General features: G+C 36.4%; 1 protein-coding gene across 4 annotated transcripts in view; it reads right to left on the bottom strand.

Moving 5' to 3' along the window:
- Positions 1 to 21,699, bottom strand: part of ASXL2 (ASXL transcriptional regulator 2) — a 161,525-nt gene that overhangs the window by 25,061 nt on the left and 114,765 nt on the right. For 3 of the 4 annotated variants that reach the window (XM_005600159.4, XM_070235772.1, XM_005600161.4), the window contains 3 exons: positions 13,601 to 13,716; positions 8,807 to 8,933; positions 7,891 to 8,034 (listed from right to left, as the gene is read on the bottom strand). In XM_005600159.4, the coding sequence (XP_005600216.3) occupies positions 7,891 to 8,034; positions 8,807 to 8,933; positions 13,601 to 13,716 (387 nt within the window). Of the gene's footprint in view, positions 1 to 7,890; positions 8,035 to 8,806; positions 8,934 to 13,600; positions 13,717 to 13,797; positions 13,875 to 21,699 lie in introns of those variants that run through there. The other variant, XM_005600162.4, reaches the window with a different exon arrangement.

Raw genomic sequence — 21,699 nt, 5'->3', positions numbered from 1 at the left:
AAACATCACCAAGAGAAAAATGACCAAAGAGAATTAACAGACACTTCATAGTAGACTAACCATAAACAGATGCTAAGGTATTAATATTTACAGAAATGCCAATTAAACCAATGAACATTTTTTGTCTATCAAAATGGCAAATATTGCAACACAGTGATGAGACTATACAGGGAAAAAGTAAAAATCACTTTCAAATACTGCTGGTGGGGCTGAAATCAGTATAACCTTATTTGAAGAAAATTTAACACTATACAGCAAAATTTTAATGTGCATAGTAATCTAGGATCCAGAAATTCTACATTTAGAAGTACTTACACAAAGCTACACAATCCTGGATGTGGGTGACCCCTGGCTCCTGGCCAAAGCACAAGCAAAAATAATCTCTCTTTAAGAGGAAAGAATTTCCCTTAAATTAGGCCCATAGAATTCTTACAAAGTAAAATCTAGCACTACCTCACATAGATTACTCTGATAAACCAGAAGGTATGCCCCTATGACAGAGTGTCAGCAGAAACCAGAAATAAAAGATTTAGACCCAGAAGCAGTGCTATCATCGAAACTGTCACATATATAGAACATTGAATAGCTAAGTATAAAATGATTAAAGAAATAAAGAATGTAATTGTAAAGATGAAGATAATCAGGAATGAAAAGAAAGACCTGAAAAAATAAATAATACAACTACAAATGTAGAATAAAAATTGGTGAAATCAGATACTATAAATGGATTAAATATCAGTTTAGACACTGTTAAAGAGGGAATTATAACCTAGAATATATAGCCAAACAATTTACTCAGAATACAGGAAAGACAGGTAAGATACAATATTTTGAGAGCTTTAGCAGAAACATGAGTGAGAGAAGGAGAAAGTCTAATATATGTCTGATTGGAGACCCAGAAGGAGAAAATTCAGAGAATGTAAGAAAGGGCAATATTTAAAGAATCCACAGTAGAATATTTACCAGAACTGATGAAAACCACAAACCTAAAGATCTAGAAGCATAACATGTTCAAGCAGGATAAAAAAACAAACTCAGGCTTAAACACAGCTTAGTAAAATTGCTTATCAAAGACCAAGAAAATAATTTGAAAGCATCCATAAAAAGTGAAAAGAGGGGCCGGCTCTGTGGCCGAGTGGTTAAGTTCGCGTGCTCCACTGCGGCGGCCCAGGGTTCGGATCCTGGGCACGGACATGGCACTGCTCGTCAGGCCACGTTGAGGTAGCGTCTCACATCCCACAACTAGAAGGACGTGTAACTAATGATATACAACTGTGTACAGGAGGGGTTTGGGGAGATGAAGCAGGAAAAAAAAAAAGATTGGCAACAGTTGTTAGCCCCGGTGCCAATCTTAAAAAAAAAAAAAAAAAGTGAAAAGATTTCACACAAAGGAAGAACAGAATAAGAGCAAGCTTCTTAATAACAAAGGAATCCAGAACAAAGTAGATATTAACTATAAAATGTTGAGAGAAAATAACCACCAACCTATAATGGCATATATACCAAACTCTCCTTCAAGAATGAACATGAAACAAAGACGGTTATAGAGATATACAAAAATTGAGAGCATTTACTATCAAGAGACCTGTTTTAAATAAAGTTCTTAAAAAACTGTACTACAGGAAGGAAAATCATTGCAGAAGGATGGACTGGAATACAATGGGGAAAGGTAAATATGCAGACAAATCTACATCAACATTGCTTGTGTAAAACGATAGTATACCAGTGTCTGATTTGTGAGATTAAACACAAAGAAGAGAAACGTCAGATAATATTTAAGTTCAGAAAGAAAAGATCAGTGGTAAATTGTTATAAAGTATTTCCATTGTTTTGAAAGAAAATCAAGATGGTTACTTTTTTGGATAAGAGAGCAGATTTTAAAGTTCGCATGACAAGGGAAAAAATGTGTAACTACGTGAGTTGATGGATGTTAACTAACCTTGTGGTAATCATTTAGCAATATATCAAAACATCATGTTGTATACCTAAAACTAATACAATGTTATATGTAAACTAAATCTCAATAAAACTGGGGGGGGGGGGAAGATGGTTACTTTTAAGAATTAAACATGCATGGTATCATTTAAAGAATCACAACTAACAGAATAGAAATAGAATGTACCGCAGTCCCTCCTTACCACAGGGGGTTCTAGGCCCCCAGTGGATGCCTGAAGCCTAGACAGCACTGAAACCTATATATATTTTTTGCTATACGTACATACCTATGATAAAGTTTAATTTATAAATTAGGCACAGTAAGAGATTTTAACAACAGTAATTAATAAAACAATTATAACAATATACTGTAATAAAAGTTAAGTGAATGCAGTCTCTCTCTCTTAAAATATCTTATTGTACTGTACTCATCTTTCTTCTTTTCATGATGTCTGATGACACAATGCCTACGTGATGAGATGAAGTAAAGTGAATAACACAGGCATTGTGATGTAGTGTTATTTTTGAATTGCAGTTGACCATGGGGTAATGGAAACTGTGGAAAGTGAAACCACAGATAAGCAGGGAGCACCGTATACCAAACTCCGTAGAGAGAAAAAGTGGACAAGGAAATTAAAATAGAAAACGTACAAAAGCTTGGTCAAGCCCCTCCCCCCAATTTTTTAAATTAAAAAACAAATTAAGAAAGAAAACAAGAAAAGTAGAAGCAAGACAAAGATCAACAAAAAAATAATACTGTAAAAACAAGTTGAAATAGATTAACAATCACACTAAATGAAAATGGATAAAACTCACCAAATAAAAATTGTCATATTAGATTAAAAACTTTTCAAAATTCAGCTAGCAAAACGCTGTGTAGAGATATACCTAAAGCACAAAGACACAGATGTGAACAAATAAAGATACGCCGAGCAAAGACTACCCATAGGAAAGCCGGCGTACCTCTATTAACACTGAACACAAGACACTTTACATAAAAAACGTAATCAGTGATTGATAGGGAAATAAATAATGATAAAGGGTTCAATCTACCAGAAAGATTTCAAACACGAAAATATCTAAAATAAGACAGCTTCAAAATACGTTGAAATACGCTTGAAAAAAGAACTGATAGAACAGTGAGAACTAGACAAAGCCACCATCAGGATAGGAGATTTCAATACATCTCTCTCAATTATTAATAAATCAAGCATACCAAAAACAGACCAAAAAAGAAGGAAAAAAAAGGTTGAACAATTTTTCAGATTAACAAGTTTGATCCAATGAACAGAATTCTGTGTTTACCAACTAGAGTACACTTATAAAAGTCATTATCATTATTCCAAAAATGCAAACTGCTGTAAATTTCAAATAATATCAGTAGTAATAATAACAATGATCAATAACAGCAGTAGTAAACACTTATATAGGGCTTCTGAAACACCAGGCACTATTTTAGACATTGCATGTATTAACTCATTTATCTTTCATGCAGGCCTATGAAGTAGTAAAATATTATTACTCCATTTAACACATGAAGAAAGTGAGGCCCAGATATAGTAAACAACTTGCCCAAAATTATACTATTAAGTTACAGTGTAGGAATTTGACCCCAGACATTGTGGCTTCAGAGTCTGTTGTTTATCACTATACTATACAGGCACAGGTATCACAGAGTGCATGATCTCTGATCACAAGGTATTTAAGTTAAAAGTTCATAACAAAAACATAAATGAACATATTTGGAATTAAAAAAAGAAAACTTCAAAATAACTTCTGGGACAAAGGAGAAATCACAACAAAAAATTTAAAAACTTTTTAAAGTAAATGATAATAAAAACAATACCTCAGAGATAAAGGTAAATGTTGTCCCCAAAATTGGAATAGTACCAAAATATATAAAATGAAAAGTAATGGTTTCTACATTCAAACCATGACTTTCTACCAGAAATGATATTTTTAATTTGAAGAAATGAAATCACAATATACATACTAATCATATTTTTTCTTTCAATGAATATCTTGAACATCTTCCCAAACTATCCTCTACAATTCACCTCTTTCTTTTATTTTTTTATTTTTTATTTTTTTAAAGATTTAATTTTTTCCTTTTTCTCCCCAAAGCCCCCCGGTACATAGTTGTATATTCTTCGTTGTGGGGCCTTCTAGTTGTGGCATGTGGGACGCTGCCTCAGCGTGGTTTGATGAGCAGTGCCATGTCCGCACCCAGGTTTCGAACCAACGAAACACTGGGCCGCCTGCAGCGGAGTGCGCGAACTTAACCACTCGGCCACAGGGCCAGCCCCCACACCTCTTTCTTTTAAAACATCTGCACCATATTTCAAAATATATACCATAGTTAACTTAACCCAATCCCCATTGATGATCTTACAGGTGGTTACCAGTTTTTTGTTTGTATAAACAATGTTGCAATGGCTCTATAGACCAGAAAGCAACATCCTAGTTTTCCTTTCTTGTAATAACTGATGGAACGGGAGCGTCAGTATTCTCTGATTAGTTTTTATAGTTTTTGCATTCATTGTGTACCTTAAGATGTGAATCAAATTTTAGTTAAAATTTAACTTTTTAAGTGAGCCTGAGTAGTAGCTGTAAATTATTCTTATCTATGATTGATGCAATAGTGCCCTGAAGATATTTTTAAGTGACTCAGATAAAGTGGCTTACTTTTAGAATTTAAAATTTAACTTCTCTAATTTTGGTAAAGTTGATCTTACTTTCAGTTTTGGTTGCCTTATATTATATTTGAAATCTGAGCTGTGTTTATTCTTCGAATTGAATGTAGAATGTAAAAATATATGATATACTATTAATTTTATTGAAGTTAAATTATACCGTTAACCAAAAAAACTTCATGTAAATTATCTAATTTAGCTTTAACATTTATGTTTTACATAAAATGCACAGCTTCTTCCATATGTTTTGAAAATATTCATTGTGGCATATGTTGTAAAAATTGCCATATTATTTCCTTTAATGCTTATTTGCATGAAAGAAGATGAACTTTCATTTACTTCTTGGCCATTAGGTCAAACTTAAATACACTATGTCTTCTTTTTTTTATGGGTAATTTTTCTTAGTTTTGTATGAAAGTTAGAAATTCTTAGTCCATAATTTCTCAATTTTGCACATCCACATTTCTACTGCAATTGAATGAAGATAACTAAAATTGTGACTTTAACTGAATTTACGTAGAATATAGGCTCCATAAGGAAGAAATTTTGTTCTGTTCATCACCACATCTCCAGGGCCCTAAACCTGTGCTTGGTATATTAGTATACCTACTGTATACTATTCTGGATACTATATTTGTTTAATAAATACATTTTTTTAATCTCTGGCAGTAGAATTGATGATCAAAGGGCATATTCAGTTTATGGCAGATACCGTCTCCAAGAAAAATGCACCAATTTACAATCCCACCTAGAATCAAACCAGATTTCTACAAAGAAGTTGTCTTAAAATATTAATTCTATTCTATTAATAGTTTGGAAGAGTCTGGAATATATAAATGAGTATAGAATAACTTTCTCCTAGAATTTTGTCAGCATTACTGCACTATCTTTTAGCTTCTATGTTACTCCTGAGGTGTCTGCCATCCCAATTCTTGAATCTTTGGGAAGTATTTTCTCCTCTCTGGAGGCTTTTTTGGAATTTTCTCATTATCCTGGATGTTTTGAAACTTCAAAAGAAAGTGCCTTGGAATAGGTTCCTTTTTATTCCTGTTTCTTAACACCAATTATGTATTTTCAGTCAGAAATCTGTGATTTTCAATTTTACAGAATTTTCTTATATTATTCCTCCTATCTTTACCTCATTTCCAATTTCTGTTCTTTCTTTCTGATGGTCCTACTATTTAAGACATTGGACAGCCTAGATTGGTGTTCCAATCTTCTTACCTTCTCTCTCCTTTTGAATCTCTCCTCTGAACTATGTTATGGCAAATTTCTTCACCTTTAACTATTAATATTTCTATTACAATTGTTTATTTCTGCTACCGTATTATTTAATATCCTGGAACTCTTTGTTTATTTTCTGATTTTTAAAAATAGTATTCTGGGGGCCAGCTCCGTGGCTGAGTGGTTGGGTTTGTGCGCTCTGCTTTGGAGGCCCAGGATTTTTCCGGTTCGGATCCCAGGGGCAGACATGGCACCGCTCATCAGGCCATGCTGAGGTCGTGTCCCACATAGCACAAATAGAAGGACCTACAACTAGAATATACAACTATGTACTGAGGGGCTTTGGGGAAAAGAAGAAAAAGAAAAAAAGAAGATTGGCAACAGTTGTTAGCTCAGGCGCCAATCTTAAAAAAAAAAAAAATAGTACTCTGTCCTTTGATGGATGCAATATCATCTTTTATTTCTTTTTGTGGATATTATTGTTTTTAAAGTTATTTGTTTTAAATTTTCTCCTTCCCGAATTGTCTGTTTCTTCTTAGCCTGTATTTTAGATTCTGTTTCTCATGGTGGAGGTTTTCCTCAAAGGTGATCCTTAGTAATCATAAGTAAAAGAGAGGCACTAAAAGGGCTGACTGGAAATTTTGGGTGCATGGGTAGGTCTTGTAGACTGGTAAGCTACACAGAAGTGTGATCAAGATGATCTCTGTTTAGTTGGGGATCTATAAATGTGCCTGCAGATTTTTTTCTGAGGCCATTCATTGTCTTCGAATGTTCAGCCAGCCCTTCTGGTCTAGTGGTTAAGATTCAATGCTCTTACCGCCGTGGCCTGGGTTTGTTTCTCAGTACCATCTGTCGGTTGTCATGCTGTGGCAGCTGCATGTTGCTGTGATGCCGAAAGCTATGCCACCAGTATTTCAGATACCAGTAGGGTCACTCATGGTGGATAGATTTCAGTGGAACTTTTAGACTAAGAGGGACTAGGAGAAAGACCTGGCCACCAACTTTTGGAAAAACTGGCTGTGAAAACCCTATGAACAGCAGCAGAGCATTGTCTGATATAGCACTAGAAGGTGAGAGGATGGCACAAAAAGACCACGCAGGGTCTGCTCTGCTCTCCACAGGGTCACTAGGAGTCAGAATTGACTCGATGGCAGTAACATTCAATTTCTTTAGATACCAATCAACCAATTTCCTGCTGGATCATAGGTGAGGAAGAGAAAGGAAGCAGTGGTGGTAGAAGTATGCCTCATTACTACTATTCCAGAAGCCAAGCAGTAGGATCACTATTCAGTATTTATATTTTACTTGATTTCCCTGATTTCAGTATACTGCCTCATTATCTGACCTCAGCTACGTGTGGTATCGCTGAATTTGAAGTCTGTAAGCTTTAATTTCACCTCAGAATAAAATCCCTATCTCCTGCTAAGGTGAGGCATCAAATTGCTTCTTATTAACTTTCAAAGAAAGCTTTTCTTTTCAACCCTATGCATTATCCTTCTCTACTATGACACATGAAATCTTCAATTCCTGCACCTTTCCGGTGTTCTGCAGCCTTAGCTGGCTTGTTTATTACTGGCATCTGCTCCTCAGCTCTGTGAAAAACTCCATCCAGTTTTCATCTTTCAAAATTTGTTGACATTGCCTGCCCCATCAGTCGTCTCGTTTTTTTTTTCACCCTCATGGATTTAATCTGTTGTATTTCCATATTCTAATTTTGGTGGGATTTCAGAGGGAGCAGAAAAAAAAGGTACAGTTTGCCATGTTTAATTATAAACCTTCCAACTTTCTATACACAGAAATAAAATGTAAATAATGCTGGACAAAGCAATCTATTATCAGAATGAGAAATAAATCCCAAAATGGCTGATAACAGATCTTATTCTGAAATAAAGTTTGATAATGGCAGGACAGGAAGAACATGCAGATAGTCAAGAGCTCATAAGTGAACAGGAAGTAACAAGTAAGCCAGCTGAGGGATTTCAAACACAGAGTTGACAAACTGAGGCATCAGAACTGAAGTCTCTGTAAATTAACTTACTTGTGTGGAGCCTGTCAGACCTCTGGAATGACTTCTTCCCCAAGCTTAGCAAAGGATTTTCCACTTTAACTGAAGAAGCAAAGCTAGAATTTGAGTTCTGAGGGCTGCTTGACTGTCCATCAGATTGCTTTCCTTCCCACATTGCTAGGGGAAAAAATATATAAAAGACTGGTGACACTGAGGTTGCAGACAGAAATCAATCAAACAATTAAATCATTCAATGCTAACCAAAAAGCAGTTATATATGAAGCAATGCGACCCTGCACATATGTTTTGAGTCTGAGAATTAAGTGTTAAAAGTAAAATAAAACCCCTTCTTTCCCAACACAATTATTTGCTTTTGGTGGTAAATTTCCTTCCTAACAAAAATGAAAACTTCTGTAAGACACAGTTTAAATCTGGCAGGCCCATATATTCAGCTGGCATGAAAGTGAATTGTGTAACAAAACGCAAAGTCTGTATCTAGACCAGTTTAGATTAAAAACAAAACAAGCAACAACAAAAAATCCACAGGCCCATGGATATATCCAGTGGAAACAAAGGTAGCATGTGTTCTTAGGAAAATCTTTCATTTTTAAAGGAGAGAACTGGTGACAAGTTCAATCTGTGTGTCACAGAAGCATCAGCTTTATAAGATTAGAGGCTTCAAAATATTATTAGGTTAGACATCTTGGAAGTTCGTCATTGATCTCATTCTAACATGGAAATCCCAGTGATGTATTTTTTAATAAATGCATGATTATTTTGCAAAAATATTCCCTTTTACCCTGGAAGGATTTATATTGGTGATTTGGCAGTACAAGAATTATATAAATATAGTAACTTAAACATAAATAATATAGTATACAAATTGGGAAAACCAAGATAAAAATACTGGGAAAAGAAACTTCCATTAAAAGACAGCCAGTCTGCCTACCAGGTTTGGCAGGTACGGAGTCACTGGCTGCTTTGACAGTCTTCAGAGACAGATGCTGGTTGGACGAGATGGACATGCTTGGCCTGCATTGCTGCTGCTGCTTCTTCTGTTGTTGCTGTTTTAGAGCCTATAAAGAGAATACCGACTTTAAGAAATAAAATAAATCAGTTTTCAGTATTAACAAAAAGTCAATGACTTCTTTTCATGTGGTGAGGAGCATGCTGACCATCCAATTTCTTTGAAATCTATCAAAGTAAACAAAAATCTAAATTAAAGCAATTAAACACGAGGCCTAAAAGAGCCTTAAGAGTTTGGATATTCTTTGCCAGTCTCACTCCCTCATACAAATATGAAAAATACTCATGAACACTTTCTAGAACTTAAAAATCTCCAGTAAGCCATGGACATCCCATACTTGTGGTAGCAGAGAATTAGATGTTTTCAATTATTTCTGGAAATAGAATTCTAAGCCCTACACCAAGAGTCCCATTTGCATCAACTCTATGTAGAAAAGTAAATATTTAGCTCACATATGTTTCAGAGGTGCTCCATTTGAACAAAAGGTTATAAATAACTACTTGAGTTTTATCTTGTGTAAGAGGAATAAGATTTGACCCAATGACCAGATCTCAGCAATTTACAGCAATGCAGTAAACAAAAGGGAAGGAAGATTAGAAAATACTGCTTCTAAGAACAGTGTGGTTCTTCCTGGCTATTTCAGAATATTTTTATTTCTATGATATTCTTAAGTTTATAGAAAACACTACACCAAACTATTTAGAATGAACAAAAAGACAATAACTTCCCAGATTTTAATCATGAAGAAATATGAAGGCAACTATTTTTCTTAATTTTAATTTTTATTATCTTTTTTTTGAGGAAGATTGGCCCTGAGCTAACATCCATGCCCATCTTCCTCTACTTTATATGTGGGATGCCTACCACAGCATGGCTTGCCAAGCGGTACCATGTCCGCACCCTGGATCCAAACTGGCAAACCCCGGGCCGCCGACAAGCAGAACGTGCGCACTTAACTGCTGCGCCACCGGGCTGGCCCCTGAAGGCAACTCTTTAACCCAAGGTTTAAAAAAACAAAAGACAAAAAAACTAAGAAAGCAAAGCTACATTTCAGGAAAAAGCTGAAAATCTATGCCCTTGCTAAATTGCCAATTTAAGCTTTAAACTTCAAGACTATCATGCAGAAAAATGTGGAATAACTGGCTACTCGTTTCCTATTCCCTCTTCACAATATAGTTTTCTCCCGCTTCACATCCACACATACCTCGGGCTATGCTACTCAGGCACAGTGGCAACAACTGATCTCCTTGATCTAAGCTGTCAATGGAGAAAAGCAACTGAGAGAGTCAGATATCTGACTGAGATTCACCTACAACGTTTATAATAGGTGAGGCAGAAGCGCAACGTGTAAAAAATATCAGTGTTGTCTGCTCACTGATTATTGCTTCTCTCTCATTCTCTGCAACCAAGAACAGAAAATGTTCATAGGCTTCCTGGGTGGCAGCCACTAGTATTCATCCCTTGCTACTCACTCTGTCCTGGTCATTCTAGGTTAACACAAAATTTATTAGAACTATTTGCTCTCATCCATTTCTGCTGTGATCATGTAAATTCAGACACTTGATGGAAACACAGTAACTTATAGTCTCTCTATTTAAGAACTATACTCAGTTTCTCCCTCCCTCAGTAGTCTACAAACCCTGTTCCTAATTCTATTTTAACATTTAAAAAACAAACAACAAAAGACCTTCCTTGTGGTAAATGATAACTTATATTGAAGTAATTTTTCTCACCTAATACTATGAAAAACATACATTGCAGGCAAGGCCTCACTTTACATACAATCTAATTTATATAATTTCCCATATTGGTATTCTCTAAAGAAAATACAGTATTTGACTCTTTGGATTACAGGAGTATAATACAGGAGTAGTACACATGTCATGAATTACCTAACAACGCTTTTAAAAAATATACTTCCCCTTTCCTGGTGGAAAAGAAGCACCTTATACTTCTTAAAAATCTTCCAAAGAACTTACAAAAATACAAGTGCTACAGGATATGCAGGCAAGCAGTAATTAATCTCACGAAATTTCTGGACATCTTCTAATAAAAGCACTTTCAGTTTAAATACTTTTAGACTTACATAATTTTTTAAATTTTAATTATACAGATAATATATGAATACACTCTTTCCATTTAATTCAAACATAAATCTAAACTCTCTTTTGGGGGCCAGCCCCGTGGCCGAGTGGTTGAGTTCACGCGCTCCGCTGTGCGCGGCCCAGGGTTTCGCCGGTTCAAATCCTGGGCACAGACATGGCACCGCTCATCAAGCCACACTGAGGTGGCGTCCCACGTGCCACAACTGGAAGGACCCACAACTATGTACCAGGGGCTTTGGAGGGGAAAAAGGAAAAATAAAATCTTAATAAATAAATAAATAAACTCTCTTTCGACTACCACTCAGTCTTGGTCCCTAATCCTCAGAGGTAACCACAGTCAGCAATTTATTTTTTCTTTTGTTGTTTAGTGCCGCTGAGTTGATTCCAACTCCTTGCGACCCTGTGTACAGAAGAATGGAACACTTACCGGTCTTTTTGTGCCATCCTCTCACCTTCTGGAGCTATATCAGACTATGCTCGCTGCTATTCATAGGGTTTTCATGGCTAATTGTTTTGCAAGTGGGTGGCCAGGTCCTTCTTCCTAGTCTATCTTAATCTAGAAGCTCTGCTGAAACCTATTCACCATGGGTGATCCTACTGGTATTTGAAATACCAGTGGCACAGCTTTCAGCATCACACAGCTGCCACAGTATGATAATCGACAGACAGGTTACCGGGAAATGAACTCAGGCCACGGCAGTGAAAGAACCAAATCTTAACCACTAGACCACAAGGGCTTATTAAGCTTTTTTTTTTTAAATACTTAACGTTATGTCTATATGTTTATGTGTGTATACATATTCCTGTTTCTATTAAAGATATAATATTGTTTTATTGGTATGTGTTATGTTTTTTTTTTTTTTTTTTTAAAGATTTTATTTTTTCCTTTTTCTCCCCAAAGCCCCCCAGTACATAGTTGTATATTCTTCGTTGTGGGTCCTTCTAGTTGTGGCATGTGGGACGCTGCCTCAGCGTGGTTTGATGAGCAGTGTCATGTCCGCGCCCAGGATTCGAACCAAGGAAACACTGGGCCGCCTGCAGCAGAGCGCGCGAACTTAACCACTCGGCCACGGGGCCAGCCCCGGTATGTGTTATGTTTTTATAAATGGTATCATGCCCTACATGCTGTGATATAACTTAATTTTAATGATTCAGGGGCCGGCCTGGTGGCATAGTGGTTAAGTTCTCATGCTCTGCTTCAGTGGCCTGGGGTTCACTAGTTTAGATCCTGGGCACAGACCTACACACCACTCATCAAGCCATGCTGTGGTGGCATCCCACATAGAAGAACTAGAAGGACTTATAACTAGGATATACAACTGTGTACTGGGGGTTTGAAGAGAAAAAAAGAAAAGGAGGAAGATGGACAACATATGTTAGCTCAGGGCCAATCTTCCTTAAAAAGCATACCTTGAAAAAAAAAACTTTAATGATTCAACATTATAGTGTGGTAATGTTTCCATGTCTATACATATAGAATAACTTTATTACAAAGTAAACTTTTAATCTTGTATAATTGTCCAGCACATGGACATGCCACAGTTTATGAGGGAATTCCCTAATTTATACATATTAAAATGTTCAACTGCTTAGTCATAGGGTATTTGCATTTAAAATTTTAATAAAATATTATAAAATTTCACTTCAAAGTAGCTATATTTCACCAGCAAACTACAAGTGGCTTTTTCCTCACACACTAGCCAATGCTTAATAGTATAATTAGGCTCTTTAACTTAGACCAATCTGAGGACAAAAATAGTCTATTATTTTAGTGTTTCCTCAATTACTAGTGAGTTTGTATTTATTGATCATTTGCATTTCAAAAAAATCATAAGCTAGTTCTCTGAAAGACCCAATGAAGTAGACTAACTGTTGGCAAGTAGCATAGGGAAAAAAGAAGATACATTATAAAGGAACAACACTGAGGAACAAAAAAGAGACAGAAGAACACTATGTACAACTTTATGCCAATATTTGAAAACAATCAGGTGAAATGGACCATTTTCTAAGAAAAATAAATTTCCAAAGTTGGCTCAAAAAGCAGAAACTCAAGAAACCAGTAACAGTAGATGAAACTGAAATGCTAGGAAAACAATTTTAAAAGGTGAGGTCTACAGAACTTTCAAGAAAAAGCTAATTTCTATAAGTTGCTTCCAAAAATCTAGAAAAATATATAGCTATATAACTTATTTTATGATTCTAGAGCAATCCTGATTTCAAACTGTATAAGGACAGCACAAGAAAACAGCAAAATCCAAGCTAAAATCTAAAAAAAAAATTCCATAACATATTAAAAAACATGTAACAAACATGTAGATTTTATTTCAGAGAGCTAAGTATAGATTAACGCTAGAAAATCTAGCCATGGAATATTAGATTTAAAGAGAAAAGCTACCTCGTCACCTCAATAAATGCTGAAAAAAACAAACTTGAAAACTTCAACACCTATTCATAATTTAAATACACACACACACACACACCTCTTAGCAAATTAGGAACAAATGAGAAACTTTTCACAGTGATAAAAACAGTCATTTTCAATGACTGCCAGAGTCATGCATTTTTAACGTAGGAGAATATACTTCTGAAAAACACAGACTAGTATGATTACCTGCTTTAGTGCCTTCTTGGTGTGCTTCTGTGATGGAGAAATGACTTTACCTGCTGGAATGGTGGGTGATGGGCAGCCTGACTGGGGAGAGGATGGCTGTGACAGTCTGGACGATACTAGGGGGGAAAAATGACAATGAAAACTTTTTATCAGAGTTGATATCCAGCACCATTCCTTCCCCAATCCCATGCTGCTACCTGTATTAAGAACTGTGACCAAACACTTTTGGGGAGGATCTTCTATGTTGGAGTTCTACTGCAAACAGCCTCCCTTTTCAGTTTATTTCCTCAGAAAGCTCTAGCGAAGGATGACAGGATGAGGAAGGGACGGGTGTTAGTATTCATTACTTTTTATTGTTTAATTTTTCAGTAGAATTGATTGAAGAAGCAGGAAGCAGAATATAAACCATGAGTCATCAAATTAGATAAAACTTAGAAAAGATTCTAGAGCCTGTCGGACGGTACGTATGTTCTCAAGGTAAATCTAACGACATAGTGGAAGAGCCCTGGATTGATAGAATGGGTCCCAGTTTTCCCTATCTTTAAAATGAAGGCAACAAGGCTATTCCACCTCAAAAATCTACCACAGCTTTAATTCTTATATTCCTTCATCTCTTAAATCAACAGTTTTAGGCCAGTGAGAGAGGCTTCTTTAGGATTTCTCTAATGGAAACAATGTAGGTTTGCACAGGATGTAACCACTCTCTACTTCATTGCTATTTTATACCCCATTAGAGCTTAGCTAAACCTTAGTCATATGTGAATAAGGGTTTTTCCTTCAAGAACCTATACCTCTTATAATAGAGCGCAATTAGATTTTTATGTTCTTAAAGTTTGACCATGTATTATTTGTGATAAGAGATAAAGAAATTGCTGATTCAGACCTCTTAATAATAAAAATAATAAAGTAATAATCACTACTGCTAGTGATGACTCTCGAAGAGTGCACCTTCCTAACGCATTCTTTTTTCACAGTAGTTGGACTGAAAAGGCCTAGACAGCAAAACGGCATCCCATGCTATGGCTAAAGAGCATTAAGATATCATATAAAGTATGTTGGTAGGTAGCTACCTGACATGAATATGAAGAAGCATGGTTCATTGGAATACACAAGTTTTGGAAGACAGCATTTCAACTGACTCTTAGATGTCCTAAGAAAGGAATACATAGTAGACAACATTGAAAGGGGACAATAGACAATACTAAGATGACATCATACTTAGCTTCAGCTTTGTATCCCAACCCTTACGATCAGGTTTACATATATGGGAAAGAACTGGCATACAGTAAGTGTAATATGAAAAAAAAGTTCATTGTAATAACTCGTACAAAAATGGAGTTGGATAATTCTTGAGATGGTTGAGTAATAAAAAGAAACCATATCCTCAGTGCACTTAGATATCGACCAATTTTTTAAAATAACAGCTTTAGTGAGATACATTTACCATACCATACAATTCACCTAAAGTGTAAAATTCAATGGCTTTTAATATATTTGCAAAGTTGTGCAACCATTACCACAATCCATTTTTATCATCCACCAAAAAACCCCATACCAGTTAGCTGCAACTTCTCTTCCTGTACCCTATGCCCCTAGTCCTAGGCAATCACAAATCCACTTTATGTCTCTAGGCATTTGCCTATGATTCCGGACATTTCATATAAATGGAATCAAACAATATATGCTCTTTTGTGACTGGCTTTTTTCACTTAGCATGTCTTGAAGTTTCACCCATGTTAGAAGATGTACCAATAAGTTTTTATTCCTTTTTATCACTGAATAATATCCCATTGTATGTATATGGCACATTTTGCTTATTCATTAGCTGATGGACATTTGGGTTGTTTCCACTTTTTGGCCATAATGAACAATAATATGAAGAACATTCGTTAGCAAGATTTTTGTGTTGGACATGTTTTCAACATCCTGGGTTCATATCTAAAAGTGGAATCGCTGGGTCTCACAGTAACTCTATGTTTAAGTTTTTGAGAAACTGCCAAACTGTTTTAAAAAATGGCTGTACCAGTTTTACAATTCCACCAGGAATGTATGAGGTTCTAATTTCTCCACATCCTTGTCAACACTTACTGTCTCTTTTTGATAAGATCAATGTTTCTAAAGGGACATAATGAAAAATTAAAAAACTATTAATATTTAACTATGTTTATTTTCTTTTCAATGGTTTGCACAAATCTGATAATACACATTTCCTCACCTGCCCTAAATATTGCCTGAAAATAAACAGAAAACAAACAAACCAAAATAAGCCCATTATGGAACATAAGAATTGTACTTTGCAGCCTGGAAAAGAGACAATAAAGCTATCTATAATTACCAGGGCAAATTGTTTGGACTATTTTCCCTTAAGGCAAAAGCCCTTTCTAAAAAATGAAACCATAAACATTATCTCAAAGCAAACTGAAATAAATCATGAAAACCCCAGAACCCACCGGTGAGGAACATCTCTCAGAGTTGACAATGTCAAGTACTGATCTCATAACTTATACGAAACTTAAACTTTGTTCTTACTTTGAAATACTAAAGGCTCAGAACTACAAACAGCAAGAAGATTTAAACTCAAAGATTTAAAGACATGTTGAGAAACTTCTCTCTCAGAATTCCTTTTAGTGGCTACACTGTCTTCAAAGATATATAATTTTATTAATTAGAGCAACCAAGAATTAAATATCTGGGGCCAGTCCAGTGGCGCAGTGGTTAAATTCACACTTTCCGCTTCGGTGGCCCAGGGTTCTCTGGTTCAGATCCCGGGTTCAGACATGGCACCGCTTGGCAAGCCAGGCTGTAGTAGGCATCCCACATATAAAGTAGAGGAAGATGGGCATGGATGTTAGCTTAGGGCCAGTCTTCCTCAGCAAAAACAGGAGGATTGGCAGTAGTCAGCTCAGGGCTAATCTTCCTCAAAAAAAAAAAAGAAAAAAGAATTAAATATCTTCCAAGTGCCTAACACTGTGCTAGATTCATTTGAAAAAGGCTTCACTGAACTCTCGTAGCTACCCTCTAAGGTGGGTACAAGTTCTTTCTACCACCATCCAAACTCTTCCAAGTCTACCCTGAAATAACTAAATAATCTAGTTGGGTTGGCATCCTTACTGAGTTTCCCATGCAAATAAAAATATGAAAAAGGACATATATTTATAAATTTTAAATATACACATGGATCTGCATATTTTGATGATATTATCTAAATTTTATGTATCAGGAAATTTAACTTGACAAAGGTCACAGCTAGTAAAGAGCAGAGCCAAGATTTGGACATAGTATATCTTCAGAATGAGTGAGTACCTGCAGTGGGCTGAATGGTGGCCGCCAAAAAGTTCTGTCCACCCCCCAATCCCCAGAACCTGTGAATGTTACGTAATTTGGAAAAAGGGTCTTGGCAGATGTAATTACGGATCTTGAGATGAGAAGATCATCCTGGACTATCCCAGTGGGTCCTAGGTCAAATGACAAGTGTCCTTAGACACAGAAAAGACAGTGATGTGAAGACAGAGGCAGGGACTAGAGTGATGTGGCCACAAGGCAAGTAAGTCAGCAACCACCAGAAGCTAGAAAATACAAGGAACAGACTTCTCCCCTAGAGCCTCTGTAGGGAGTGTGGCCCTGCTCACACCTTGATTTCAGACTTCTGGCCTCCAGAACTGTGAGAAAACAAATTTCTTTTGTTTTGAGATACCCAGTTTGTGGTAATTTGTTACAGCAGCCTCAGAAAACTAATATGGTACCTAAAACTGCTTTTATTTTTTAAAGTAGCAACTCACAGATGTTTGTACATTTGAAATGTTTAAACCAAAAGCAATTACTACAAATCTGCCACTCAAATTGTCCCCTTTTGGGATAGTGGGAGCTCCTTCAAGGTGTAAACCATCTTTGGGACATAGCCCCAGCAGTATCCGACTGCTTCCTTGCCATGTGGCACAGAAAGAGTCCCACGCAAATCTTGCATAATTTTTTGCCCAGACTTAGATCAGCTACTTCTTCAAGGAGCCCTGATACCTTTTCATTGAAAATGGTGTTAAAAGCCTATGTGCTGCACACTAGGAGTGCTCACTGCTGGTGGGTTACCTCTGGTTCTAGGACTTCTCAATGGCTGGAACAAGAATAGTCTTTTTTTCAGGAGAAACATAAACAAATTGGTGCTTGGTACCAAACTCAAATTTAAGATTATAGGACTGTCACTTAACTTTTCTGATTTTATATTTCTACGACTTTTCTTCTTCCCTGATAATCCTGGTTTCTAATAACATTACAGTAATTATTAATTTGCTTTCTATTACAAATCAAGTTTCAAAGAAACCATACCAACATAATTACCAAAAATGAGACTACTGAAAGCAGCTTAAGATTTCTTTGTGTCTGGTCTCCCACATCTAAGATATATCCCACAATAACTTACCTATGTCATTATGCCATAAATCTGACATATACTTGAGTTTTCTTTATGTTATCATTTTCCTAGAGTCAATCTTAAAAATTTAACAGTTTAATCAACTAAAACTATAAAACAAGTTATTTTCATATAAGTCTAGCTCCCTCTCCTGTCTACACCATTTTATTACCTTTCTTCCCCTATCTACAGAAAATCATTATATTTGTTTTTATCCTTCCAGTGTTTTTTTTGTTATTTTTGTTTTGATGAAAACACAGTATATGTATTTTAGTACTTTTACTCATTTCATTTTTTTTCAAGTAATTTTATTGGGATTATAATGGTTTATAATATTGTGTAATTTCAGGTGAACATTATTGTTTATCAATTCCTGAATACACTTGATCGTGCTCACCCCCAGTAGTCTAATTTTAATCTATCACCATACATACGTGCCCCTTTGTCCCTTTCGCCCACCCCCTAACCCCCTTCTCTTTATCCACATATTTGTTATCTTCCACATATGAGTGAAATCATGCAGTATTTGTCTTTCTCTGTCTGGCTTATTTCACTTAACATCACACCCTCCAGGTCCATCCATGTTGTTACAAATGGGACAATTTTGTGTTTCTTTATGGCTGAGTGGTATTCTGTTGTATACATCTTTATTTATTCATCTGTAGAAGGGCACTTGGATTGTTTTCACATCCTGGCTATTGTGAATTGTGCTGCAATGAACATAGGAGTGCATAAATCTCTTTGGATCATTGATTTCAAGTTCTTTGGATAAGTACTCAGTAGTGGGAGAGCTGGATTGTATGGTATTGCTATTTTTAACTTTTTGAGAAATCTCCACACGGTTCTCCACAGTGGCTGCACCAGTTTACATTCCCACCAGCAGTGGATGAGGGTTCCCTTTTCTCCACGTTCTCTCCAACATTTGCTGTTTTTTGCCTTGGTAATTATAGCCACTCTGACCAGTGTAAGGTGTATCTCATTCTACTTTTGATTTGCATTTCCCTAATAATTAGTGATGCTGAGCATATTTTCATGTGTCTGTTGGCCATCTGTATATCTTCCTTGGAAAGATGTCTGTTTATTTCCTCTGCCCTTTTTTCTTTTGAGGAAGATTAGCCCTGAGCTAACATCTGCTGCCAATCCTCCTCTTTTTGCTGAGGAAGACTGGCCGTGAGCTAACACCCGTGTCCATCTTCCTCTAGTTTGTATGTGGGACATCTACCACAGCATGGCCTGCCAACCAGTGCCATGTCGGCATCCAGGATCCAAACCAGCGAACCCTGGGCCGCAGATGTGGAACGTGTGAACTTAACTGCTGCACCACCGGGCCAGCTCCGCGTCTGCCCATTTTTTGATCAGGTTGTTTCTGTTGTTGTTGTTGAGTTGTATGAGTTCTTTATAATAATTTTGGAGATCAGCCTTTTGTCTCATAAATGATTTGCGAATATTTTCTCCCAGTTGGTGAGTCGTCTTTTCATTTTGTTCGTGGTTTCCTTTGCTTTGCAGAAGCTTTTTAGCCTGATGTAGTCCCATTTGTCAACTTTTTCTTTTGTTTCCCTTGCCCAAGTAGACGTGGTATTCAAAAAGATATTGCTAAGACCAATGTGAAAGAGTATACTGTCTATATTTTCTTCCAGGAGTTTTATGGTTTCCAGTCTTGCATTCAAATCTTTAATCCACTTTGAGTTAATTTTTGTGTACCGTGCAAGATAATGGTCTACTTTCATGTGGCTGCCCAGTTTTCCCAAGACCATTTTTGAAGAGACTTTCCTTTCTCCATTGTATGTTCTTGGCTCCTTTGTCAAAGATTAACTGTCCAGAGATGTGGGGTTTTATTTCTGGGCTTTCAATTCTGATCCATTGATCTGTTTGTCTGTTTCGGTGCCAGTACAATGCTGTTTTGATTACAATAGCTTTGTAGTATGTTGAGAAGTCAGGGATTGTGATGCCTCCACTGTCTTCTCTTTTCTCAGGATTGCTTTGGCTATTTGGAGTCTTTTGTTGATCCATATAAATTTTTGGACTCTTTGCTCTATTTCTGTGAAGAATGTCATTGGGATTTTGATTGGGATTGCATTGAATCCGTGGATTGCTCTGGGTAGTATGGACATTTTAACTATGTTTATTCTTTTTTTTTTCCCTTTTTCTCCCCAAAGCCCCCCAGTAAATAGTTGTGTATTTTTACTTGTAGGTCCTTCTAGTTGTGGCCTGTGGGATGCTGCCTCAGCATGTGCCTAGGATCCGAACCAGCGAAACCCTGGGCCACTGAAGCAGAGTGAAAGAACTTAACCACTCAGCCATGGGGCCGGCCCAAACTATGTTTATTCTTCCGATCCATGAACATGGAATATATTTCCATTTCTTTATGTCTTCTTCAATTTCTTTCAATGTCTTACAGTTTTCACTGTACAGCTCTTTCACCTCTTTGGTTAAGTTTATTCCTAGATTATTTTATTCTTTGTGTTGTGATTGTAAATGGGATTGTATTCTTGATTTCTCTTTCTGCTAGTTCATTGTTAGTGTATAAGAATGCAACTGATTTTTTAAAATTGATTTTGTACCCTGAAACTCTGCTGTAGTTGTTGATTATTTCTAATAGTTTTCTGGTGGATTCTTCAGGGTTTTCTAGAATCATGTCATCTGCAAATAGCGAAAGTTTCACTTCATCCTTTCCAAATTGGATTCATTTTCTTTCTTTTTCTTGCGTTAACTGCTCTGGCCAACACCTCCAGTACTATGCTGAATAGGAGTGGTGAGAGTTGTCTCCTTCCTGTTCTCAAGGGGATGGCTTTCAGTTTTTTACCATTAAGTATGATGTTGGCTGAAGGTCTGTCATATATGGCCTATGGCCTTTATTATGTTGAGATACTTTCCTTCTATACCTATTTTATTGAGAGTTGTTATCATAAATGGATGTTGGATCCTGTCAAATGCTTTCTCTGCATCTATTGAGATGATCATGTGATTCTTATTCCTCACACTGTTAATGTGGTGTATCAAATATTGATTGATTTGCGGATGTTGAACCATTGCTGTATCCCTGGAATAAATCCACTTTGATCGTGGTGTATGATCATTTTAATGTACTGCTATATTCAGTTTGCCAATATTTTGTTGAGGATTTTTGCACCTAAGTTCATCAGTGATATTGGTCTGTAGTTTTCCTTCTTTGTGATGTCCTTGTCTGTTTTTCGGATCAGGATAATGTTGGCCTCATAGAATGTGTTGGGAAGCATTCCATCTTCTTCAGTTTTTCAGAATAGTTTGAGAAGGATAGGTACTAAATCTTCGAATGTTTGGCAGAATTCTCCAAAGAAGCCATCTGGTCCTGGACTTCTGTGTTTTGGGAGGTTTTTGATTACTGTTTCAATCTCTATACTTTTCAATCTATACTCCTATACTACTTCAATCTCTATACTCCAAGTATGTGACTGCTCTGTTCAGAATCTCTATTTCTTCTTGATTCAGTTTTGGGAGAGTGTATGAGTCTAGGAATTCATCCATTTCTTCTAGGTTATCCAATTTTTGAGCATATAGTTTTTTGGTAGTATTCTCTTATAATGCTTTGTATCTCTGCATTATCTGCTGTAATTTCTCCTCTTTTGTTTCTAATTTTATTTATTTGAGCCTTCTCTTTTTTTTTTTCTTGGTGAGTCTGGCTAAGGGCTTGTCAATTCTGTTTATCTTCTCAAAG

The sequence above is a fragment of the Equus caballus genome, chromosome 15, assembly GCF_041296265.1.
Source record: "Equus caballus isolate H_3958 breed thoroughbred chromosome 15, TB-T2T, whole genome shotgun sequence".
Taxonomy (NCBI): Eukaryota; Metazoa; Chordata; class Mammalia; order Perissodactyla; family Equidae; genus Equus; species Equus caballus.
Note: the sequence above shows the minus strand (reverse complement) of the source record. Positions and strands in the feature narration are given on the sequence as shown.